The sequence below is a fragment of the Anopheles maculipalpis genome, chromosome 3RL, assembly GCF_943734695.1.
Source record: "Anopheles maculipalpis chromosome 3RL, idAnoMacuDA_375_x, whole genome shotgun sequence".
Taxonomy (NCBI): Eukaryota; Metazoa; Arthropoda; class Insecta; order Diptera; family Culicidae; genus Anopheles; species Anopheles maculipalpis.
In genome coordinates, this window is record NC_064872.1 from 34302588 (window position 1) to 34328636 (window position 26049).

At 44.0% G+C, this 26049-nt stretch overlaps 2 protein-coding genes across 4 annotated transcripts in view; one reads left to right on the forward strand and one right to left on the reverse strand.

Moving 5' to 3' along the window:
- LOC126565134 (elongation of very long chain fatty acids protein AAEL008004-like) overlaps nucleotides 1-16694 on the forward strand; it is a 588598-nt gene extending 571904 nt beyond the window's left edge. For both annotated transcript variants that reach the window (XM_050222280.1, XM_050222279.1), the window contains exons 2-7: nucleotides 15236-15551; nucleotides 15648-15728; nucleotides 15816-15999; nucleotides 16080-16146; nucleotides 16226-16274; nucleotides 16357-16694. In XM_050222280.1, coding sequence (XP_050078237.1) covers nucleotides 15294-15551; nucleotides 15648-15728; nucleotides 15816-15999; nucleotides 16080-16146; nucleotides 16226-16274; nucleotides 16357-16617 — 900 coding nt within the window. In that variant the 5' untranslated portion in view covers nucleotides 15236-15293 and the 3' untranslated portion in view covers nucleotides 16618-16694. The remainder of the gene's footprint in view (nucleotides 1-15235; nucleotides 15552-15647; nucleotides 15729-15815; nucleotides 16000-16079; nucleotides 16147-16225; nucleotides 16275-16356) is intronic.
- A 1333-nt stretch (nucleotides 16695-18027) lies between these two features.
- Nucleotides 18028-20188, reverse strand: LOC126565199 (elongation of very long chain fatty acids protein 4). Of its 2 annotated transcripts, none has more exons than XM_050222349.1 (4): nucleotides 20106-20188; nucleotides 19857-20020; nucleotides 18456-18618; nucleotides 18028-18368 (listed from the first exon to the last, which is right to left on the reverse strand). In XM_050222349.1, the coding sequence occupies exons 1-4, from the start codon at nucleotides 20161-20163 to the stop codon at nucleotides 18034-18036; spliced, it is 720 nt and encodes a 239-aa protein (XP_050078306.1). In that variant the 5' UTR covers nucleotides 20164-20188; the 3' UTR covers nucleotides 18028-18033. The 2 variants fall into 2 exon arrangements, with proteins under 2 accessions (XP_050078306.1, XP_050078305.1); XM_050222348.1 differs by having other exon boundaries at nucleotides 19743-20020.
- Nucleotides 20189-26049: the final 5861 nt, after the last annotated feature.

A 26049-nucleotide genomic window follows, 5' to 3' on the forward strand; every position in this document is an offset into this window, starting at 1 on the left:
ACGAATGCCTTGGAATTAGTTGTAAAAAGATAGCAAATCGATGAAGCTTTAAAATATTTAAGAAAATCTTTCTTAGTAGATCGATCAAACATAGTGCGTAAGTGTAAAAATCGTTTCAAAGACAAACCAGTTGCAGACAAAGAGGCGACAACAGTCCCATTATTTTTCAGGTCTAAATGAGTTATCGATTTTCCCAAGAATCTAGTAAACTTTCTTACTCGCTACCCTTTAAATAACTGATCATCACATTGCCATTTGTCATTTCTTCTTGAATCATCTCGGATGAGTTATTGGCCAATCAACAAATATCAATCACATCAAAGGTTCATCTCACCAGCAAAAGATGGCTGAGCGTTTGCAGCGAGACCTTATTACCACCATTTTTAGGATCCGCACTTTGCGTTTCATTGCCAAAGCCCCTGGGCGGGTAAACACGCACAGGCACATACACGGACCGGCTAGCCTTTGGCATAGGCGTCCTTGCACATCAGACTTGGAGTGATCGCATGATCTTGGAGAACCGATAGATATCCTCTCCGACCAGCTCGGTTGTTGCTGGGATGTTTGATCAACGTCGCACTGCTGCTACTCGACTGCACTTCACCGCTAATGTCTAGGTCGGTGTTGCCCGTACAGCGTTAGCCCAGTCATGATCATGAAAAGCGAAGAAGTAAACCACACTGGCCAGCAACACTGTTGGCACAAGGATGCTTTGCAGCATAATGGATGATGTTGTTGGTGATGCCGCATGCGGAGCCTTGAGTGCGAGTGCACACGGTGGAGGTAATTGTCCGAATCGAACGCCATCAGTCGCTGGCCGTTTTTTAGCCATTTGCCCATTTGTTGAAGTTACGCAACGCGATGATTGATCGTACGTACGGTGCCAATAATGAGCGTGGATCATTCAAAGGGAATTTGACTGATCAGCCGGTTTGCTTGCCGCCATTTGCACAGTCAAGTTTAGAAGCTTAGAAGAAGCGAAAATAGAAAACGAAGAAAACAATCACCCATAGAAAGAATAGCTCAAAAAATACATTAAATTATACCAATCAAAGGGTTGGAAAATCGTTCAACATTGTTTAACACATTTTTTTGTCTCGAAACGCTGGATTACGCGGGCGGGATATGTTATAAATCAAAACTAGTTCGGTCAGTTTGGTGTGTTTTTGACGAACATGTTCACAGGTTAGCCTCGCACACGCGTACAACACACGAAACCATACCCAACTTACCGACTGTGTTTATTTATATTAATCACCTTCAAGCACAACTATCCACGGTGCTCCTTGCGCCGTTTGCGCAGACGCGATTGCAAGGCCGTTCGATGCAGACGTGCGGGATCTAACGGTACCAGCGCGCTGCGGAAAACGAAATGTTTCCGAACTAGATTTCCTTGAGCTAAAACCAAATCCACGCTCAACTGCTCGACGTACGAAAGGAACGGAACATTGGCATATACTGACCAGTTGAGTGAGCCTGTTTGACAGTACGCACTCCAAAAGGCTCCTACGAGGACTTGCATTGCTCAACACAAGCTCCGAAGATACCGTGTGCCACCTGACACTGAAGGAACTCGTGGCTGAAAGTGAGTGGTGTGTTGGTTTGTAGAAAAACTGTTCCAATAATCAATATTAAAGTTGCTGCTGCTAACTTTATACGTTGTCTATTGGACCTGTGCAGAAACGACTGTCAATGACAGTAAAGTCTACCTTGAGGATTTTACTGAATTTTCGAGAAGTTGTTTTACTTCCCTACCATGACGAACAGATGTGGTGCAATAATGTATATTTTCTACCCACTGAACCATCGCCAAACGTTCTTATCGTCAGATCGTAAATACTGTGTTGAGTAACAAATGCTTCCCGCTTCCGTTCATACCAATGGAAGGCGTTGATCATCTCTTACCTAAGCGTTTCTTTGAGCCCGTAATCGATCCTCAATTAAACTTCACCCGATGGTAAAAACTCTTTCACATGTGGGCTATGCGGATAGAAAAGCATCACCATCATTAAATTCGCTTGGTGCTTCCAAAGATGTATATGTAACGAGTCTGTCTATGTTTCCAAAAAACTGTCACACTTGCTTGGGAGATAAACTTCGAAAGAAAGCAAATACCGAAAGAAGAATCTACTTGCAATCGGTGTAACTCTTGTAAAGGAAACGAAACTTGTCCTCCTCACAGTTTGAAACACTTCCGAGAAAGTGACAATCACCGTGATAGCTGCGATCCATTGCCACATTCCACCTTTGTAATACGCTTTTCGTCTCGCTTCTCTATACAATGCTCGATTCGTCTGTAACTCTCTGCTAATGCTGAGTTCATCTACTCTTTGCCTACAACGTCAAACAACACAGCTAGCTAGCTTACTCGTCGGTCGAATGGTTGGATTAGTTTTGGTACTGTATGCTAATTTTTGAAGTCTCTGTCGACCAAAATTTGCCGACTGCTGGAAACCAATCGGCTCAAAGTTCGATGACCAAAAACATGTTTTGCCGCGTTACTGTCCCTACCGGTGGCCTACTAACCGTATAGTAGGGCTGTAAAGTTTTACTGCATGTAAATTTTGAGCGTCATTTTCATACGTAATGATTGCCTTGTGTATTCTTTTCCGAGTAGGTGTTTTTTCCTTATTTACGATTTTTTTTATAATTCTTTGTTTTGTTGTTTTGAAGTTAGATTTTAATGTAAACAATATTCTCATCGGGAGTAATTTCATCCCAGTGATCAACCATCAAGTTCAAGTCATAATTTTAATGTTGTAGATCATCTCCAGCATTTCCTAAAACTCTCAAAAGTTGTAACAGCTTGCCAATAACGAGTACAAAAACTTAGCAGCATTTTAGTGCGCCAATATTAATTCGCTCGCAACAATGTATCCAAAGTCTGAGACGCAAATTGTGCTGTACGTTCATTTCCAGAGCAGTTTTCCATCGTTTCAATCAGAGAATGAAAAACAATTCACCTATTCAACACTTACAGCCAGTGCGTCTAGTACATACCCGATAAACAATCTTTGTCTTACCACTTAGCGCTGCTAATGCATTGTCAATGCACTCTCTGCATAAGCTCTGCACCACACACCGATCGGCAATCTTTACGCTCTTGGCGATCACCCAACGGCCAACCCGAGCCTCCCGGGTGGCGTGTGGCATAGACCTTGAGTTGGCTGTTCGAACACACAGCAGAGCCCCACAGTTTCTTGTGCCGTAGCCAACTTGCGTAACTTCTCCCAACGCTCAACATGTACGGCCGACCCAACCAAACGGGCACTGCACTGAACAGCTCAACCGTATGTACCCACTCACTGTACCCACACAACCGCACCAACAAACTTTTGCCTGACCGATTCTTGCAGTAATCGTTAGTCGGTTAGTCGGTTTCAATGCCAAACTCTTCATATGCTTCTCCTGCATCATCATAATCATCAGCATCGTCGTTCGGTTGCACGAGATGCACGCATCGACACCATGGGGCAGGGTGGGACGGCACACAGCAGACATTGAACCGTACAAGTGCTGTTTATTTTCGGTGTTCAATTTTCCATTCCACTAATTGAGTTGAGCTCCCTCCCTGTTGTATGCTGATTGTTGACCGTTCGCTGTCAGATCTTGAACGATTTCGTCTTTCACCCGAAAGTCCAAAGCCTCAACCATCCAAGTCCAAGTTCGCATTCAACCGTACCGGGCCCGGTGGCGTCACCCGATCGATCGCTGCATAATGGCTACACCCATGCGATGATCACTAGCTCGTCTAGCGCCGCAATGCCGCAATGAGGTTGAAGATCATTGACGCTTTGATCGCGCTCGCGAAGAAAGGCCTCGGTCATGTATAATTTGTAATTGCGTCTGCACCACTTGACCAAGGCACAAATGGCAACTGAAACACCCCATCCTCCAGCCAAGGTCACCAGAACCGAAACCGTGACCGAAGGCCTAACCTTCACCAGTGCGCTCCGTAACGGTAAATCACTCCACAAAATGCGTCACCTTCATTACTAACTCATTACTTGCTCCGAAAGCAACTTACTTTCGTCGGATTGACGAAATCCAATTAAATCAGCCGGGTTGATGGAAAATTTTACTCACCTGTTGACTGGATTGCTGCAACGATGCAATTGCAATTTATCAGCACCCTGCTTGACAAACAACACATAAAAATCCCCTTCAATTGTTTGCCATCGGGACAGCCAGTGATCAGCAAGTTGTTCTTACTCAATCCACGGGTGGACAAGCTGCACCGGACTGCTGCACCGACTGGAAAGTGAAAACAGTGCTTGCTAATTTATGCCACCTTCGACATGCTCTGATTGTATCGTTGACCCCTTGCTGCAACTTCATCTGATCGTTTCGCTGGCTCGTGTGGCTCGTTAGGTCATCTTGCCAGGACGGACAAGTTCACCAGGGTACGAATTGCATATCCAATTGCATAAACATTATCTTTTTCTTTTTTCGTTTGAGTATTTTCGCTCTGTGCCGTATTCTCAGCTCATCAAGGCAATTACGAATTCCTCTAGGCATTTTCTTTTTATTTTTTGGCCTAATCTCGGGCATGATCGGTTAAAAAGAGAATATTGATGCTAGGGAAATTACACAAACACTCGCACACATTCAAAAAGCTATCTGAGATGTGCACAATCGTACACTACAACTTTAAAAAATATCGAAAATTCGAGTACATTTTGTAACCTGTTTTATGCTGAACTCAAATTTGCGGAAAGAACGACAATAAACTCCCACCGCACACACCCCACCTCCCAATATCGAATCCTTTGCTTAACTTTGTGCCATCGGAAAGTAAAAAATTTTACGTTTTTGTCTCTGCATATATTCCATCCTTTAAGCAAACAAATTCCAAACCGACTTCGAATACTTCCTCATTCGCCTACTCTCTAAGGCTCCACATGCGTGCCAAAGCTCCACCGTTGCCGGATCAACATTGCAGGAAAGCAAAGTGTTCTCGAACGTTCGAACATGTCAATCCGGTTCAGTGACCGGTAACGGAGGCCAACGCTGGTGGAGGTGAAGTGGATGGAAATTCCGGACCGAAAGTTTGGAAAACAGAACAACACACAACAAACTTTTTGTCCCGTTTCGTTGCGGTGCTTTTTTCGCAAACATTTGTCGCATCGCGCATCGCGCACCGCGAGAATGACGCAGCAACGCGAACCAACCTCCGGCACACATACTAAAGCATGTTTGTTTTACTTAATAAATAAGAAGAAAGATATCATTTCCAGACGATTCCTGGCTACTTATCCTAACGCGTCATCAGACGCTGTTGGGAAGCTGGCGTTATCACACATCAATATTTGTGGTTTTCCCTGCGACGATCAGCATAATGCCTCAAGGGACATGCTGTATTTCAAGCATTCTAGTAGCCAGACTGGCTTTGACTGAAAGACGGACAACACGGAAACTGAAGATGATATTCAAGGACCGACCTGCATGTGTTTCTGCAGCATATAGACTACACTCAGGAAACACATCTAATGCAAATCAAGTTTTACCACTTTGATCGGAAAAAGATGAGCCAGAAACGGATGTCAAATAGTGAAGGTCGATCAAACCCGTATAGCAACGCACGAACAACAGCAAATCCTTCCTGTCCGCACATACTCTCCACAGCCGGCTACATTAATAATCAACCATAAAAACTCGCACCACTAAAAGCCCTAGCGGTTCGATAAGCATCCTATCAACTCCTCTTACCAGTAACACCCAAAAACTTACAAAGTTCCCCCTAATAACAAAAACCAATGCTCAACTTTCAAGAGCGATCCCGCACCTGAGCGAGACACAAAAACCAGGCAGCATGCAAAGACTCGACTCGGGACGATTGCAAAGGTGATCTCTTTTTCCCTCCCAACCCAGTAAAGGCTGGGATTTGAAATCCAAAGTCCACCCGTTCAGCTTCAACTATCAAACGTCGCCACCATTTTTCGGCAACTCGCGATGGCGACAACCAGCCACCGTATCCAAATGTGACGGATCTGAGCAGGACGGGTGATAAGAGGAAGAAACACGAAAACGTATCTGCCTTGCCTTTAAACCAACCAGCCCACTAACGATTCCGTTTAGTTTAGCTGCTGCCACGAACGAATTCGGACGTTTTGTCACGTAACGCACTACCGAAACGGTCGATCTTGAGGAACGGAGTTTTGGAGGAGGAAGTAGAAGCTTAATCTAAAAGCTCCCAACGAACCACCGGGTCACTTCATCTGCTCCCCGTAAAAAGTGTCCAGAAGGCTGGAAAGTGTGTGTGTGTTTTTCCAACTTTGTCCCGGCTGCTTCGGAGTGATGAATGTGATACCAGGGGTTCGACTATGTCTGACTCCTGAGTGAGATAACTAAGTGTAAGAGAGCATTTTTGGAGTCTGACAAGAAAAAGGTGCGTTTTTCTACTTGAAAGTGTGTTTCCTTACTACTAATTGCTAGTCAAAGGATACTACTAACATCCAAAGATCATAAGTGACGAACCCTTGTGTGCATCTTCTTCTTGATTGTTTGGTCCAACGCCACTAAAAACGTGCTCGGTTGGTTTTCGCAATCAATTAATACACCAGACACTTTGCCGTACGTACACGCGACGAGGTGAAAATCGACGAAACGAAACGATCGCTGTGAGCGAAGAAGCGAGAACTTGATCGGTAGAATCCTCGCGATCGTCGTAAATCTAGCGATCTACAGCATCCCCAAGCACGTAAACCCGCGTGTGTCTAAATGTGTGAATAACTTTAGCGAACAGCACTAGCACTAGCTGTTGGTCGAGCGAAACAGAGAGGGAAAACCCCACCTGCTAACAAACGAACGCAACGATGCCCCCGAAGTGATCTCTCCCCCTTTTTATTTTTCCATCTCCAGTGAAGCTTTTATAAAGCGCAGTGCCGTTCGGTGCGTTAGATTTAATTTATTGCGTCTCCTCGGTGCGGTCGTGTCGCGCTGCTTTGCATTCGCGAATTTCTTAAGCATTCCTGCATCCTTTACCTTAATCGGGTGCTGTCCATTGATGCTGCGGCTGCCCGTGCGCTGAGCGGCAGAAAGTGGATATCAGTCAACCATTCTTAGGTACAGTGTTAAGTTTAGTTGAGATGTTTGAAGTCTAAGGACTTACTGTCTCTAAAAAAAAACTAATCAACAAACCAACCGACCATAAATACAGCGAAAAGTGATAGAAGAAAGCAAGCGGATTGCATACGTTTAGGGGAACTTTCTTTCTGAAGTGCACGATCGCTATAAATAGTAAATTTCCCTGTGTCACGGATGGGAAACACGTGTGATCCTTGTGTCGTGTGACAAAACAATAGTACCTCAAAACACCCTCAAACACACACACGAGCGAACAACAGTGTGAATTCCAGGAACACAATCGACATTGAATCCTTTACGCCACAGTGCAATTTTGACGCGTGTGCCTTGTGGGTGTTTGTGGTGAGTGTGTGCTCGCTGCGTTCGTGTGCGTTACCGTGTGACAGTTCCCTTAGCATCAGCAGCCCGCATCGCGGCCTCGTGTTTGCATTTGCGCACTAGCGCGGCCAGGATATACTCCTACTATTTGTATTTCTTTTTTTGTCTCTCATTTCCATTCAACTTCATCACTCTATCTCTGTTTTCTCTGTGTCTTTTCACCGTGCCCGGGCTTTCACCGACGTGTTGTAGTAGTAGTAGAGGCTGTGCAGGATTCAGTCTTTACTGCATTACATACCACCGTAACGAAGCTCGCAAAACACAGTGACAGTTCGTGCCGGCGGGAGGATAAACATTTGTTGCCCCGAAAAATATAACAAACGGACGCTGGAAAAGTGAACCCTGTTTACGCTGTGCTTTACGGTGGAAAGTTGTAATGAAAAAAACGGAAACTATTGCCACAGTTTAAGTGATCTGTGCTGTGCGGAAAGCAACCTTTTAGACGGTGGCAATCCAAAAGACAACGGGCGTGTGCCGAAGATTTTGACACATTTGGCAAACAAACTGGAACAGCTGTTCTTTGCTTCTGGTAAGTATGCGCGCGGTATCATTTTGCATGAACACATCCTGTGCTGTTGTTACAGAACCGGGAAATAAGGAAGAAGTTCGCTTTATCTTAATACTCAAAATTGAAATCAAATTAAGCCAACAAAGCTCACTGGCAGCTTTACACCGCTCGTAACACAGACAGTTCATTCATGCTGTGAGAAAAACACTCTGAGAGACTGACCTTGCCAACCATTGACAAGAGCAATTCAAATCAGTCTCACCGATTCGTTTACGCGCCTCCCGTCTCCTCTATTCTTTCACTGTTGCCTTCCATCAACTGGAACAATCTCAATTGAGCTGAGTTTACACCCTACAAATTAAACCATCGCGGAAAAACGCGCTCATTAAGATTACGCGCTGTAACGGTGGGAAAAGTCGGCGGGAAATCTTACAACCCACAAATACTGCCCAGCCGCTCGTGGTGCGCTTGGTGCGTGACGTTTGTGACAACAAGGTGGCTAATTTATTTCTTTCAAAACAGCCACACTAGTCTTGGCACGCTACCCAAAAGTTCCCAGTTTTGTCGCTTCCAAAAGTCGAAGGTCAACGAATTAGTGTGGCATTGCATTGTAAGATTGTGTCCAAAGTTGCAACCGACTTAATTTACTCTCGTTCTCACTCCTGCACGGGGTCATTACCCACCTATTTGGGTAATGCATATTTCACTACACGATCTTTTGATCGCTTGCGGTGCGATAAGCGGTACAGGAATTTGGCAACACTCACCGCCGGGCCGAGCCCAACCCCATTTTTGGGGTGTTCATTCGCCAGAGGCAGTAACGATTTAAGTTCGTTAGTACCAGCCACCTGCGCACCTGCCACGCTAATGATCGGAACGAAATTTTTTGGTGGAATTTTCTAGATTTTTGGGAAGGCTCACTACCTTGAGATTGAAGAGGTTTGTTAATATCTTTGAGGCCTACATTAGATGGTCGAGCTTGTAAGTCTTGATTTTAAACTTCTGAGTGGATTAGTAAAGACAGGTAGTACATTCAGTACCAAGCCAAGTTGACACGAAAAAGCAAGGCCCATTCAATAAAAAACAGCTCCCTAGACGTCGCATGTGTCGCATTTGCCGAAAGCTGTTTGTCATTTCCATCCGGAGCTTAAGCAAATGGACGAACGACCTTACAGTTCGTATGTATGTTTGAGTTTTTTGCCTAGCATCTCCTATCAACAAGCCGCTGCAGCCGCCATAAACGCCGATGAACTCGTAAACAGATCGTAAATGTCAAATCAGAAGGGATTTCCTTGACGGTTGGGCGGTTGAAGGCCTGATGATATGCAAGCTACTCCGCGCTCGTCTAAAAGACGCAATTTTTGAGCATTAAACACTAGCGATCCCCCGGCGTTAAGCACCGCATCATCACTAACCTTGTGTGTCTGGTTTCGTTTGTTTGCTCCGGTACTAACTTAGATACACGGCTTAGCAGAGAACCACCTGGAAGTGTTTCTCACTAGTAACGCAAGCATGGTGTAGAATCATTCGAGAACAGGTTTCGGCCGCTAGCGTCAGCAAATCAAACCATCACTATAACTACTACTTCAACTACTACTACTACTACTATAGTTTACCCGTGCCAACTAGCGAATGCAAATAATCGTTCATCATGTAAGAAGAGCCTATCTTAATCATCTTTCAGATCACGATCGGGCAATTGAATAGGAATCAACCGGAACGAATCTATTCTGCGCGAGAGAGAGATCGAGCTAGAGAAATGCTTTTTCGCAGCGGCTAGAATCCATCTCAGCGCTGAGAGTATCATCTTCTTCGCTTTCATAACAACTCCAATTCGTGCTTAAGTTCATCCCCTCATACATGTGTGTGTGCTAATTTCATTTTCCCATTACACCGGATCACCAGATTCCCATCAAAGGGAAAAGGGGTATTTTCCACTTCCACGGTTTCAAAACTGTCGACTCATTATGATTTCTGGCTATGAATTCAATCGCGTTACATCGCAGATAAGGTTGGCTCAAACATATTAATAGGTTCACCCGTTGGTGATTTAGTAAACGCGTACAAAGCGCTTTAACGCTCCCCTGTTTGGCGAGAAATAGAAGCATCCTCCCAATGTACGACAGCACATGTGTCGTTGCGTGCTGACCACTTCGTTTAGACGAGCAGCAAATTAATTGCAAAAAGCTCACCGCCAAAGGTTTAATCAGCAAGGCGTAGTAAATCAATGGCAAAGTGTTGTTTATATCGCGTGTGTGTGACCCGAGAACGATCGGGTCTATCTCTCACTCTTATAATAAGGGAAGCTAATAATAACCCAGCACAATGTAAGCTCACCAATCGTAAGCCGGGTAGCCAGACACCGATTGTTGGTTCCGGTTCTACGAATGGGTTGCGGTGACGAAATACGTTGGAAAGTTTCGTCTCGAATGAAAGCAGACGTAAATGAAGGCTTCAATAATGGCACTATTAGCACGGACAGACAATGTTGTCGATGGAACCTTGCAGTACGATGAGATTGCACATTGACTGCAAGCCCTTTACCTCAATTAGGTCAATTACTTTAGAAACCTGCCCTAGCAACTAATCGATTATTGATGAAACCGATTCATCTAAATGAACTCTCTTGCACTCTTTTGGGTGTTGTGACACGAAGTCCCTTATTGAAGGGACTAAGATCATCTGAAACATTAATTAATTGTTTGAATTTTTTTTCACAAATGAACCGCCATTGATAACTTGCTATATCGACAATTCCAACGTACATAGACGTAACCGAAGAAACCTGTTTCAAGTGCAGTGCGCCATCCGAAACAAGCAACCTTCACCAGAGTTACCAGTAATGTAGCACCATGTAGCGCAATTGAGCGCAATGTCGTCCGTACGTTGTCGGGTAACGATACGGAAATTGAACTTGACCCACGATCACTGCTTAGGCAATGACCGTTCATCGTTGGAGAATGTTGAATATCATTCGAGTAACGGGCAACAAAATGCAACAGATGTAAGCTTTCTTCCCAAAACTTGCCGCTTCGAACGAAACGAAAGGCAACGAAAGACCTCAACGCTTTTTTTTATTTCAAAGCGACGAACCCCCTTCACTCATGCACGATCGCGTATGAATTGCGGTGATGATGTTTTTTTATACACACATACCTACTTATAAACCACTTTCATTCTCTCTTTCTCTTCGTTGTTCACCTCTTCTCCCTTCCCGGCGCTTGCACGATTCGTGATTAGGTAATAGGTCGCTACTACTGCCACAAAGCAGCGAGATGCTGCAAATGACGTGTCGCTAGCCGGCACGGTTCCGTACGCTTGCCGCGCTCGGTCGCTCACCCAATAATGGCACGACCGAAACACGACCGGCCGGTATCGAGCCCCATAGCCTTCCTACCCTATTGAGCTGTTCCATTTATCGGTAAAGCATCACGTCACAGCACCGGTATGCCCCCGATACGGGAAGATAATGATTTGTTGGACGCTCAAATTTAACCACGAATTTCTTGGCGTTCGCTTTTCTTAGGATGCTTCACAACACCTCTGGAAAACATCGCCGTATTAAAAAACAAGCAAAACTTTCGTCAACATGCTGGTGTTCATTTTGGGCCCATACTAATCATCACCATCACAGCGGCAGCGTGGTACGACACCTCTTACACCCATTCTGTGGGGCAACAACGGCGCTTGAAAACTTTTTCGGCAATCGAGATTAACTGTTACCACTGCTACTACTAGCTACCCCCAGCATCGTTGCATCAGTGCAGTTTTTTAAGGATTTTGTTTTTGCCAGCCCAAAAATATGCTTCGTTTGCGACAGGGCTATTTAGTTAGGCAGACAAATCATGCAAGATTAACCGCAGGTATTTCTTAAAAAACACCCTTGAGGTTGATAAATGGACTACCTTTTGACAGTGGGATGAATTATTTAATATCAGCTAACCGACCGCTAGAGTGCTGCGATTACGAACACTCGGAAGGCTAATGTGTTTCATTAGACAGGAGCGATCTCGATGGATCGATCATTTAACATAAATATGTATCCTTTCCTTTTGTCTGAATCTAATTCCTCAAGGTTGCCTTCAAACATTTTCGATTGTTGTTTTCACCGCAAGAACAAATTAAACCTTCCTCCTTGCAGGGTCGGTGCACCAGTACACGTGCCACCATCGGTGTGCCGCTTAGGAAGAAACGAAATCGTGCCAAAAAATTTACAAACAATCTCCACAACAAACTCCGAAACGAGCCCGATTGCTCAACAGCCTTACCGTCCGGATGATGATGATGATGACGATGGACCACACTAGGTCAGGTGGTTGCTTCTCGGTGACAGCCACTCACAGCCCCATCCCTGACCTATGAATCATTTCATTTTCACTTCGTTCATCTTTTCAACAACAGCGGCTCACAGAAAGAGTTACAAAAAAAAGTACCTCTCCCAAGTACCGAACCAGCATCTCGGCAAAGCGTTGTCTACACATCGCACCGATCGACCATGGACGCTGTGGCCGGTGGTAAATATTTGTCCCCTCTGTTCGTCCACACCCGCAAACGCCTGCAGTCATTTCTTTCGAGCGTCGATCATCGCGCACGGACATGTTCAATTGAAAGCAAAATTGTATGTGCATTTGTATATGTTTGCCTTACACCCGCCAGCTCTTTTGGGGTCCGCACTCTGACATTGAATATTATTAAGTGCCCGCAGGGGTTGGTATTGACGCATGCCAACTCAAGGGTGAACGCAATAATTTATATGCGAAGAAGTGTAACGCCTTAAAATTTGTAAAAAATATGTTTTAATATCTATATTAATAATATAGATATTAATAACGAGTACGATCGTTTGCATTTCCATTAGACAAAACACTATATTGAACATGATCATTTTTGAGTAAAAATGTTGAGCAATTACATGAACTTTTGATTTTTAACACAAGCATTGGTTACGGACGAGAGTAGTCTCTTTGGCCTGCTCTATTGAAACCGTCTATTAGACACAGCTTGATCCTGGAGCTACTTTAAGAGCATTGTAGGTCATGGACTGCATTCCTACTCCTACAGCAGTTTCAACTCCAATTGATTCAGCCAACATCGTCGCATCATGCAGTGTCATGAGTAAAATTTCTAGAGAAGAAGATCTTCGTAGGCAAGGATTTTTCGATCGAAGTACAACGCAAAGCGTTTTTACGCGTTTTACTTCTTCCTTGGACGGATTCACAAATAGGTTTGAGTTCAAAAGAAAATAATTGTTGTTGGTCCAGAATTCTTCTTCTACGAACTAATAGGTCATTTGCTGCAAGGGAGCATATTGGATGGAATTTTATACGCAGTCTCGTCGTGTGAAAGTCGGCGCTGCTATCGGCTACAGGCAATTTGACTACACAGCTACCTAACTTGCTCTCCAACTATTTATTTCCGCTTAATGAGAAGGAAGCACTTGAGCAACATCAGCATCAATATATCAATATTTGTGATCATAGCAAAGCGAAACCACAGTATCATTTCTGCTACTTTTATTTAATCTCAAATATTGTCTTTTGCTAATTTCGTGTAACCTTGCTTGTTAAATTCTAAATAAGCTAACAAACGAGCGTCATGCACAACCACAGTAATCAATCATCACAACAACGAGTTGTTTCCTCTTATTCTACACACTTCTATTTTATTGACTCCGCCACATCGACGTGGTTGCGTGCACCTTTCGTTCGTAAAGAACTTTTCACACTACTCAACTGTTCGTACGGCCGTTGTTGCAAAACGTTTGGCTCGCTTCCACATTCCTAGCAGTAGCGCATCAACATAAGCAAACAGAAGTCAAGGACATGGTGGAGCGATAATTTTCTTCGCCGGAAGGTCTCTATCGCCTACGATGCTGGCACTCGTTCTTCGTCACATGCTCACTAAACATTGGTCCGCGATCATGTCGTGCCGGGTATGCTGCAGTCGCCAAACGTTCTTGTGCCGATTGGGAAATCACTACCGATGGATGGGAAGTCGTAAGCAAGCATAAGCCACGCTTGTGACGATCAGTGTCACACCGATCGTGGTTTTGCAATGCTTACCGTACCGCGCTACCGTTCCCAAAACCCTATTGCCCGGAGACTAACTATCGACCGAGTGATTCTAAGGTCAACCGGCCGCAGATGGTAAAACCGCCATGTTTCAATACCATCCGTCAAACGATATCGCCGTTACACGATCTGCTAGGAGGCGCTGAGACGACAACTCTCGATCGTAGCGGAACGATCGGTGAAGCTGGTGGAATTTTAGCATTGACTTCAGGTGGCTCATCGCTTACCGTTTCAAACAGTTTCCTCTATAGCCAGCTGCGAATGCAAGTCTACCAAGATACCGGTATTCCTTTATGATATTACTTCCAACTGTGTGCTTCTTCACAATCAAGCAATATGTTAAATCTAAAACCGTTTCCGAGTGATTTATTTTAACATAATTCTAATGCCACTCACTTTATATTCGAGCCGGAAACAAAACTTGTTCTTACTGGCTGAACTGCCGCTGAATGACTTCACCAGGCGGTCTTTCTTTGAGCCGCTAAACAACGATGTGGTGGTATTCCACTGAATGTTTAATGAAATGTCACCAAGTTCCTACATCGGTTGCAACAAGGAAATCAATGTTAATCAGGAAATGATACTATTTGTTGCCTGTGGAATGGCGTTCAACAAAAAACTGATCTAAGAATTTAAATTTGCTTAAGCGAATGACCGGTAAACGGTATATCGTCTCGTGATGATGCATTATTCGTATTGATTAATTTATCTACTCCACAACTAGAGGAATACATGAAAAATAATCAACAACCTGTAAGCTACTTGCAAGCAATCGTCACGTGTTGAATTGATTAAACCAGGAATGTATAGCAGCTGTTAAAGAATGTGTGCTTCACATTGTCGATAGCCCTGCAACGGTCAATGAATGCAGAATCGAGACCTTCCTAGCAAATCGAACTGGAACAACTTCTCAACCGATGATTTTTAATAAATCCCCTTTCATGATGACATTTCTTTTAAATTCACCTTTGCCACTCCTTTAACGCCATTAATCGACAACGTTTATTAACTCGAGCTTTATTTGTTCAAATCTTCCCTCTCTCCATCAGATACCATCCCCCCAAAAGACTCCCGACAGCCGGTCAATGTCAACACTCTCCACCGACGCTTACTAGACTCATCAATTCACGATCAAGTGCTAAACACGACTCGTCCGGTCCGATTGCAACTCGCACAGAGCGTGTAGCGTTAGCAGTGTGTGCTTCTTAAAAGTCTGATACCTCCCAAAACAGAACTACCCCAAAACAAAAATGGCTTCCACCACAAATGCGACCACATCGTCGAACTACTGGGACTTCCTGTTCACCGAGCTGGCCGATCCGCGGACAAACCACTGGCCACTGATATCTTCGCCGGTGCCAGGTTTAACGATCATTGCCAGCTACCTGTACTTTGTGCTCAACTTTGGCCCGAAGTACATGGCCAACCGAAAACCGTTCCAGATGCAGAAAACCCTGGTCGTGTACAACTTCATTCAAGTGCTAGTCAGCATATATCTGTTCGCTGAGGTATGTGACAAGTTTCTACAGCTTCAGTGATCCGGAACACACGAGATCTTTGGTTTACGCTTGCATTTTTTCTTTGTTTTGCTTCTTGCACTGCAGGGTTTGGACGGTGCTTGGCTACGACACTACAGCTGGAGATGTCAACCGGTGGACTTTAACGATAATCCCGTCGCCATGAGGGTAAGGACAAATGATCACACTTGTTTTTTTTTCTTCTGGGCGACGATTTCAAATGTTTTTATTTGATATTTGATACTGTTTGTACAGGTCGCTCGTGGCTGCTATGTCTACTTCCTGGCCAAAATCTCCGAGCTGCTGGATACGGTGTTCTTCACACTACGGAAGAAAGACAACCAGATCACCTTCCTTCACCTGTACCACCACACCGTGATGCCAATGATCTCTTGGGGCGCTACCAAGTACTACCCCGGAGGACATGGAACCTTCATCGGTTAGTTCGGAAACCCGCCGATCGTTTCTTATTACGCTTGTTGTAATTCTTCTTCCTATTCTTTCACTCAACCCTCACAGGTGTGATCAACTCGTTCGTACATATTGTGATGTACACGTACTACATGATGGCGGCGATGGGACCTCAGTAAGTCAGCAAACTTTGCAGAGCATTCTTCGTTCAATCTATTTCTAAATTGATTTGTTTTTAAATTATTCTCTTACAGGTACCAGAAGTACCTCTGGTGGAAGAAGTACATCACCAACCTGCAGATGGTAAGAATTAGCACTTCTGTCAGATTTTTTATCCCCAACTTTGTCTAACTCGTCATTTTTCTCACCCATTCACTCTAAACAGATCCAATTCGGCATGGCATTCGCTCACTCCGCCCAGCTGCTGTGGACCGACTGTGGCTACCCACGCTGGTCCGTTTTCTTCACCCTCCCGAATGCAATCTTCTTCTACATGCTGTTCAACGACTTTTACAAGAAATCGTACGGATCGAAAAAAGCAGCAGCTGCCGCCGCCGCCGCTACCGCTCCAGTCACTGCCACCGATGCCACCGTTAAGCCGATCGAAAACAATAACTCGCCAAAGGTTGCCAGCAAGGAGCTGTGAGGAGCGTCACTCCATCGGCACCACGCCACCGATCCACAAGTCTTCAAGCGTAAAACGTAAAGCCAACAAAACCAATAGATATCGTCATCACGTCGAGGTGATATACCGGCCCCAAACTTCCTATGCTGTAATCACAGCTCGACCGACTGTTCCGATTGTTGCTACGCTGTCACCAGCGGGACGGGACCCCATTTTCTCAACGTACCTTGAATGTACCATGATAGCTAGTGCATGCTAGTTGCCCCGAATGCCTTCTTCCATGTCGTGCGTGTGAGGGGGTGTAATTAATCGAGAGAAAGTAAGTGAGGGAGAGCATAGAGGATGTCCCGGACGGAAGGATATCCAAGCGGCCAAAGCTCAATGGGGGGAAGAACGGCTGCAGCGGGCGAGTGATCGATTCCGAAATCGTACGGTTAGGTAGCGATCTAGTGTAATGTTAGTCGGTAAGATTATTTCGTTTTATAAAGAAAAATAAATTAATGATACAACTGAAAACAAATGATACAACTACGGTGTGCTTATGTCACTGACTTACAGTTTGGCAACAAAAAACTTCAAAAAAAGGCTCTACACACACAAATCCAAAGCTCAGCTCCAACTTTGGACATACTTTTACTTTTATTTCTCAACTTAAGGAAACCTAGGTAAAAGGTAAGAGACAATCGATCGCAAACGCAACTAATCACTCCCGACTCTCCCAAGGTCGATTGCATAGTGGGTTTTGACCGACTTGTCAGTTGTCAATTTCTAGACGAAATCTTTTCTGTGGCTGTTTCCTTCTTTCTACGCCTACCTGTTTTGCCTTCCCTTGCACTGGATTACCTAAATACGAGTTTATGTTTCTTGCTTTCGTTCTGTTTATTATTGATTTGACACCGAGCCAACGCCATTGGTACCGCACCCGGCCCAAGCCAAGCGCGACACAATTTTTGAGCTTTAGTTTGCATAATTTCACTACCGGGACCGACGTTCCATCAGCGTTTGGAACGAGTTGTGCGAATCAGAGTGCGTACATTCCTGAGTCAACTGGACACAACAACAGCTAACAAAAAAACGCCCAATTTTCGATTCCCATCCCATTCGCCGGTGTTTCGAAATTGAAACCAAACGCTTGACCGCATCGTAACGTCGCGTGGCCGAAGACTTGGCCGTACAGCAGAGACCAGTCGAGAGAAGGAAAAAGAGAAAGAACCGGTTTAGCGTATTGGTTTTTATTTCGGGAACGGATGATATGGTCAACACACGCATGCACGTACGACAGCATCCCCCTACGTTATGGAGGAGATGTTCCAACTTTACCTTTTTTTTCAGGCAGAACTTGTTGCTACTGCTCTATACTAAATTAAATGACTGACTTAGCTTATTAAATAAAAAATATCTCAAATTGTTTATTAAAAGCTAGCAAAATAGATACTATCAATCCACCTTCACACCAACTGGCCGCTTCCGATACGCCTTCCGGTAGAAATTGATAAACAAAAACAGGAAGATGGTAATGTTGCTGACGAAGAAGTACGTTAATGCGCGCGGCACCTGACACTGCATGCTGTTGATGAGCACGAAATAGCACAACATAATGCCGAACTGTAGCAGCTGTAGCGTCGTTAGATAGCGCTTCCAGAACAGGTACTTCTGGTCCCAGAGACGTTTCTCCTGCGGGGCTTGCGGTCCGAGTGCGGCCAGAAGGTAGTAAGTGTACATGAAGATGTGCACGAACGAGTTCAGCACGCCAATAAACGCTGCCTGTGTCCCTGCATGGTTCCGAGCGACGGTAAAAAGAGGGTGTTTGGGTTAGTTTCCGGTTTGCCAGACTAATTTCCACACGTGCCCACACTTACCGGGAATGTACTTCAGATAGAACCACGTGAACAGTACCATTATCGTGTGGTGGTAAACGTGCAGGAACGATACCTGGTTCTGTTTCTTGCGCAGCACGAAGAACACGGTGTCGAGGAGTTCGAAAATTTTCAGCATCAGGTACACCCAGGCACCGGTCCAGACCTAAGAGAGGAGGAAAGAATTGATGTTGTTAATTTACCATTCTGTCTCTAATTTTATATTTTGCAATAGACAATAAATAACTCTACAGTGGCCTTGAAGGCATACAAAATAATAATTGTTTTCTTTACTCTATTTTACACTCTGAATCTGAAACGATTGATTTGATTGATACTCTCTTTTATTGTTTACAAATCGAGCCTCAAATAATTATACTACTCCATACTCTATTACAATGCAACTGCAAAAAAGGTGTAACATAAGGTTCAACAATCTATTCCCAGATCAGAAGCAAATCAACTACCGAAAGCAATGATCATTACGGAATTGCAAATGACTTAATTAAATCACACGGTTTCACAACACAAAAGACTTGCCGAGTCACTGCGTTGAGAAGCAAAACAAAACTAATAATCCAATCATACATTAGCCCGGCATTGAATTACATACATCACTAGATCATGAGCCCGGATGATCATGTTCTCTGTCGGCAGAAATAAAATCTCGCCTGGATCATGGTTATTCAAACTGATTCCTCGGCAGAAGAAATGTTAACCAAAGAGTTTGGATCCATCTAAAAAAAAACACGTCAAAACAGGAAGCATCCCTCCATTTTTTGTTGCGTCTCATCTCAAGCAAGTATCGCACCACCGTCTGGCGGTTTGCCTAAGAAAAAACAAAACAGAACGAAATAACCAAAACGAATTCACCGCGCAAAAATGCTAAAGGAAATGAATGTATTAAACACAACAACAAAAAAACAACTCCGTCCAGAGTTGAGAAGCCTTCTGCCACCCTGCACACATGGTTTGGTTGGAACGAAATTAATCACCGTAATGAGTTTAACCTCCACCCAGGGCAGACTGCTCAAAAGGCTTAATCTCCATTTTCCAAGCTCCGATTGCCCCCTTGGATCTTGCTGACGTATGGTGCAATCAGGTGCGACCGGGTTTCCCTCTTATTAATACAGCTCCATGTGCCATTTTGATCATCAAACTCACACACACACACACGCATACATATACCCATGATCGTCAGAGCTTACTCTTAACGTGTAACTGGGCGCCATCTTTCGTGCGTTGGACTTTTGGGGTAGAATGGGATATAATTGGTAATTATCTGTTTACCGTCAGCTGGAGCTCTTTGCTAACGCCAGTCATCGGTTCACCGCAGGACATCGACATGTACTGGGCAAAAAGACCGGTAAAGAAGGGTGCCAGACAGAACGCAGTGGATATCACCACTTGGGCCGCATTGTACACGATCAGTGTGTACTTCATCTCGAATGGTTTCCGACGTTCCATCCAGCGAGGACCGATCCACAGGACGAACAGTAGATACAGCCCTGTTATGGACAGGATCGGTGTTGGTGTTTGCATCAATGGCCAGGCATCGATAACAGGATCTAGAAACACACACAAGACGTCACAGTCACAAACACACATTATAAATCAATTAACAATCCGAGGAGTCTAGAATTGCTTCCGTACCTGCACCCTTGGAGAAATTGTGATATTGCACCGAAATTCTTTCCACATAATTACTCATCGTGCTAATGCTTTCAGGTTTGCACTTTCAAGCCGAACTGTTCACTATTGTCACCAAATGCCGCACCGGCGATAGCCTTTTTTCCCCTACTAGAGACTCTAAATCACTCTGATCTGCACAGGCTCGCGCACCGTCACGGACTGATCAGGAAGTTCAACGCTAGCGACCGCGTAACAGACGCGTTTCGCGAAATTCCGGCAAGAAAAGTGAAACCAAGGAAAGTGTCTTCCTCAATGGCGATACCCTCCCCACCATTCGAACAAACCAAACCAAAACAACAAAACACTCCGTTTATCGTCTCTCCTGCTCCGACCCAAAAGGTATAAAGCGAAGAAGATTTTACAACCCGCGGTGAAAATGCGACCATGACCACAAACCCTTGCCCTAATGTTGTAACGTTGTTGTTGGAAAGTGATTACTTGTCCCTTTTTGCTATCCTGTTCACATGCTTCATCCACGCTATCCGCATACTCACCACTGCAATTGCGTTACCATCGATCAGATCGCGTTTTATTTGTTCCTGTGGGTCTTTTGTTTTCTTTTGCACTTTTGCACTGCAATTTCTGTAAGCCCTTTGGAAGGCTTTGGAAGAAAGTCCACCCCCTACCACCACCACCACCTTCTCGACCAGTGCATCGCTCCCTTCAACCATATGCAACCATCGACAGGTACCGGCTTCGAAAAGGGGAAAGTTTCGTTACTTAAGATCATACATCTGAGGTTTTGAACCGTGCCGGGTGTTGGCAGAGAGGAGAACAAGCGACGATGACAGTCAGATGAGTTGATGAAGAATTTACCGCATTGTTGTACCAAGTGCTTGCCTGATTGACTTAGTGACTCGTATGTTAAGTTTAAGCGAAACTCGTTTAGTCACTTTGAATATCTGGTCCCACATCGGCCACCGTGAGGTGTTCAATGGGGAGCCCTTTTTTTCTTTATCGCGTTGATCGCCAGACAAGCTTTTGCTTGTTAGATGGTACGACTGTAAAACGAAAAAAAAGTAAAATGCTTGTGTGCACTTTCTGAAAACAATTATTCAGCAACCAGTGTAAAGCTTTCTCCGATAGGCCTAAAGTGCTTGAATAGGGGTAAATCTAATGAATCTAGGAGTTAAATGGAGTGTTTTTAAGTGGATGGAACGAACAAAGTCAAGGTCACATTGTGTTTAAATGCAGCTTTGCATGACACATTGTGTTAATTTAAGCTGTGCTTTAAGATTTAATAGCTTGTAATTCCAAAATTCTTCAGTTGAAATATATTTGTGCTGTTCATTAGAACTCAGTTTGTTTTTTAAGAATAAACATATTTTGACATATAAGCTTTGTGCAAAAAACTACAACGGAGATACTGAATGAATAATTTAGTGAGCTCTTCTTCCCGATAGAGTTGACCTCCATTAATAAACATTAGTTGACGATAAAGAGCTCGTTCTGGAATCCGTTCATCAACCCTGTATGCAAAATTCGAATCTTAAGGATACTAATCAGGTAGAGGATGTTTTTCCTGCTCTGCTCTTCTAACAAGTCGTTCCTCAATTAATTAAATGAATATACATCTAAAAAAAAACAAATCTGCATGTTTGAGTGTATATATGTAAAAATTTTACCTCACTTTGCTATTATTTGCCTATGAATAGAAAAATCGTTTACAATGCAAAACAAACGAACAAATGCATTAAAATCAAACATGTATTTGTTATTATCTTTTTCCAAAACTATGCATTTCTTGAATTAAACTGTAATAATAAAATAAGAACATAAAATTCTAATTTAACATTCATCTTCGTATGGCCGCACTGTGAATAAAAACTTGCCATGCAACATTTCATACAAGTTTTCGATTTGTTCGCCATAAACATGTTGCGCCTAAATGTAGGCTCTTTTTCATACATCACTCTCATGTGCACCAAACATTCGATGGTATTATTTTGTTTATTTTTTACGCTTTTAAAAATAACTAATGAAGCATTAAAGCCACACCGTTCTACAGGAATGAATATGAATAAACATAATAAATTAAAAATTTGTTCTGTAAATAAAACAAATCTTACCAAATCGGACAATAAAATGATGAATTAAGTCTCCATTGATATTATAACTGGACGAACTATCACTATCAACGCTCAGCATCGCTTCCATCGACACGTACGTCTCCAGTGCAATTCGTATTCAGTACAAGTGCACTGCCAATCCACTTGCACAAAAACCGAATGCAATACAGCACCATCAGTCCCAAAAATGTTTCACCTTCAATTCATTCCACCGTGTTTCACCGTGCAATGCTCACTCCCGGAAAAGGTACCGAATTTCCATTGTCCACCAGAAGCATTCCCATTCGATGTAACTACCACCATTTAACAGTAACGACCATCAGCATTGGAAACTTTTCGGTTTTTTCCGCTTGTTTCTTGACTTCTTTCTCTGTACTGGTAGTTCCCGCTGGAATGAAAGCAAAACCGCCGAGAACCGTTCGCACATTTGCACATTTGTGCTCTGCGCAAAAGCCCGATTACGATTCCGTTCCATAGCACGGAGTGGCACAATCGATGCAATTGATGTAAATAACCACTTGATGACGATTAGCAACCGATGGGACAGGGAATCTGCTCGTTTATTTCGTTTCGCGAATGCGTATCGGGATCAAAAGTTGGAGATAACGAAAAAAAAACACACGCTCCCCAGGCCGGTCCGGCTCCGACGAGAGCTCTCCAACGTAATATCCCATGGGATCGCTTAGATGCTCGTAGCGTGCGATGAGATATTTTGCATCCAGTAGCAGCAAACGGTCACACAGGCTTTTTCCGTGATGATGGATCCAGTGTGATATCAGCACGAGAGTGATAAGCGATGGAATGAAACGTTCGGCTAAAGGTCTTCCCAGTTTCGTTGTTCATTGCCCAGAATGCACGGCATACAGTGAACGACCACACCGTACGCGAGGTGAAACAATTGAAAGCAAAATGTTGTCGACATGAAATGGAGATTACAAATGGCCTAAAATGGCCGCACCACGAGAATGGGCCGTTTGTAATGGTGCCAATTTTCAGGCAACTGTTAGCTCGAAACGTCTCCCAGCTGGTCGCCCAAAGTTTGATACTGAGCAGAGCGATGGCCTTGCCCAACGTCCGCACGGGTGACGACGGGCGCGGTGATGCGGAGGTAATCGTTCACAAGGATCAATTTGTGGGTGTGCTTGCGCCTTGCAGGACACAAAACATGACCATGTTTCCGGGACCCGGGGCCTAGGCAGCCGTAAACGACGAAGCGTGCTCGTCCCGTGAACGATGTACACCGGCAGCTTAAGCAATACGAGAAACGAGAGCGGCAAACGAGCGAGGCAGCCGAAGAAGCGGATTAGAGTTTACCGTACACTTAATCCGGGAATGCATCGCAAGGTACACGGTGGACAGCTGTACTGGGAAGATGGTACTGTTTAAACTGTAACCGAGTAACATGTAACACTTGTCTCTTTCTCGTACACGGCCTTAAGACGGTTTCTGTGTTACAATGTGATCTTTCTGCGCGGACAGGATGTACATATGCGGGCTGAGGGTGGCCGTGTTTTGTTGAGGATACATTCGAATGCAAATCCAAAACGTTGGCAGCTGGCAGCAAATGTTATTAATTGTACTGCTGTTCGGGCCTGTTGGCACATCAGAAACACATCGCTGGCTGCTTGTTGGAAGGTACGTGAAGCGGCGCATTACATGGTCAGGCTTTTAAGGTGGCTGTCTGTTCGTTCTGCGAGAGTTATGATCGTCCAGAGGTGAGAGAGTGTGCTCACTGGTACAACATTTGGAACAAAAATCTAAATCAGTGTTTTATTCATTTCAATTGTGCAGCGATGCACTCAATGTCGTTGAATAGGATTTCACTTAGGGAGAATAATCGAATGATGGGATAAGTATTGCATGTGTATAATCTTCTAGATTTATAAATTGAAACTGAGACTTAAATGCATTCGAAGATTTGTTCGCACTTGGAGCAGTATCCATGAACGAAGGAATAGAAAATGGTCTGAAATAATCCTTCCTCGTCGGCGATAGTGACAGTATCATGTGACAACAAAATCAGGATCACGAAATTAAATAATTAAGAAATTCCAGGTGTATTCTGGCTCCATCAGGAGGCTTTGTTACTGGTAATTTGTGTTCTTTTTATATTTAAAGTATGACGGCTTGCGCCGTATTGTCAACTAAGTCAACTACAACTAAGTCAACAAAACAAACAAAAATTTACAAAAATGTCACAGGCATTTCCTCCCTGTTGTTCGCCTTATCCCGGGCATGCTCGGTTGTGAATGAGTTAAAAGAGCGTAGGTGCTGCTGTTGATGACGTAGAGGCGATACAACAAAAGGTAAAATGTGTTCTGTTGTTGTGAAAATTCGTATAAATACTTTCTTAAAAAGATGAACACAGTTATATGAACTTAACGGCCTATGTCCGGCATGCTTTCATCCAAGCAACAATCTCTATGCATGTTACAGGTAGTCAGTTTTCTATGCATGTTATTTTTGCAATAGTCAGGGCAAAGGCCAGTACCAACTGACGCATGGGCCCATTTAAGAACCAAAAATTTTCTTAAAAATTATTGCCTGTCGATATGAATTGAGAAAAAATACATGGATTGAGTCATCTGCAAGAGCTTCACTTTGATTGCCGTCTATAGTTAGTTAATTTGTATTGAGACATGTTTGTAATACTTTTTATGATTCACATGTATTCGTTAGCAAATTAATATTTTCAAAAACACAAACAAACACATGCTTGAACAATCTTCAAGGAAAAACATAATACTATACTCATCTAAGTCACCGCTAATGATTCACTGACCGTTTAGTAGGTGGTTCCCTACCGCAACCCTACGTTGTACCATTTGCTCAGCAAAAACATTATATCATTTGTTGAAACTAATTTAAGGTGGGCTAGCCAGCCGGTAGATAAACTGTTTGCTGAAAGAAAACACCAAAAGACGCAAACGACTGTAGTGGTCGGCGCCCCGTTGCACGTGCTATATAAACAAGCGGCCCAACTAGCTCGTTCACATGTAGTGGTTGATGAGCGTAAGCGATGGCAGCAATACATTTATTGTACCTAGTGATGATTCTATCAATTCCACTTAGTCCCACGCGTGGATGGCAAACGACACTAACTGCAACAGCATCGGAGGATCACAGTTGCTACGAGCTACTAAATGGGCAGGAATATCTCCACCCGAGCACTGCGGTCGATCCGAACCAGAATCATTTTGCATTTGCTGTTGTTTCACCAAATCGAACCAACTCGATCTGGAAGCTGATGAAAGCCTATCCAACCTGTTTCTATCTGTGCAACGTACAGACAGGCCAGTACCTTATGGTAGCACCTAACGATCGTGCCTACGTCGTCGAGAAAAATCAGCTGACTTCGAGTAATGTGCAAGCCTTCGTCTTTGGACCTTACTATCCTAACTGGCCTGCCTCCTCAGAAACTGTTATTTCAAACTACCTGAAGCAACAGCTGCTCTGTGTATCCTCGGAAATGGAACCGATAAACCAACAGAACCTGGTCGTTACCTCATCAAACTCATCTGGATTAGGAACAACGCATGGAGCCGCTTGTCAATGGAGGCTTGTTCCACAGATGGCCTGTCCCAGCGATAAACTCTGCTAGCCAAACGACCTTGAAACGGTTCTGAGTGCACGATCAACGCATCGATACCGTCATACCTTTAGTGTGCAAGGCCATGTGCATAACACCGGAACCATTTCTCCCGCGCATCATCATACACTAACTCATGCAATGTGTTCTTATCTTTCTCTTCGTATCTTTTGCTGTCTCTTTTTCACACACCCAGCTATCTCTCTCTCTCTCTCTCCCTCCCTCCTGCTTTTTAACGCTTTCCATA

Excerpts from the sequence above, each read along its gene's own strand:
- LOC126565199 (XM_050222348.1), bottom strand. The coding sequence starts at position 20,163 with ATGAGTAATTATGTGGAAAGAATTTCGGTGCAATATCACAATTTCTCC. Across the intron at positions 20,021-20,105 it reads CAATTTCTCCAAGGGTGCAG|ATCCTGTTATCGATGCCTGG; the intron begins GTACGGAAGCAA and ends GTGTGTTTCTAG. Across the intron at positions 18,619-19,742 it reads GCAAAGAGCTCCAGCTGACG|GTCTGGACCGGTGCCTGGGT; the intron begins GTAAACAGATAA and ends CTCCTCTCTTAG.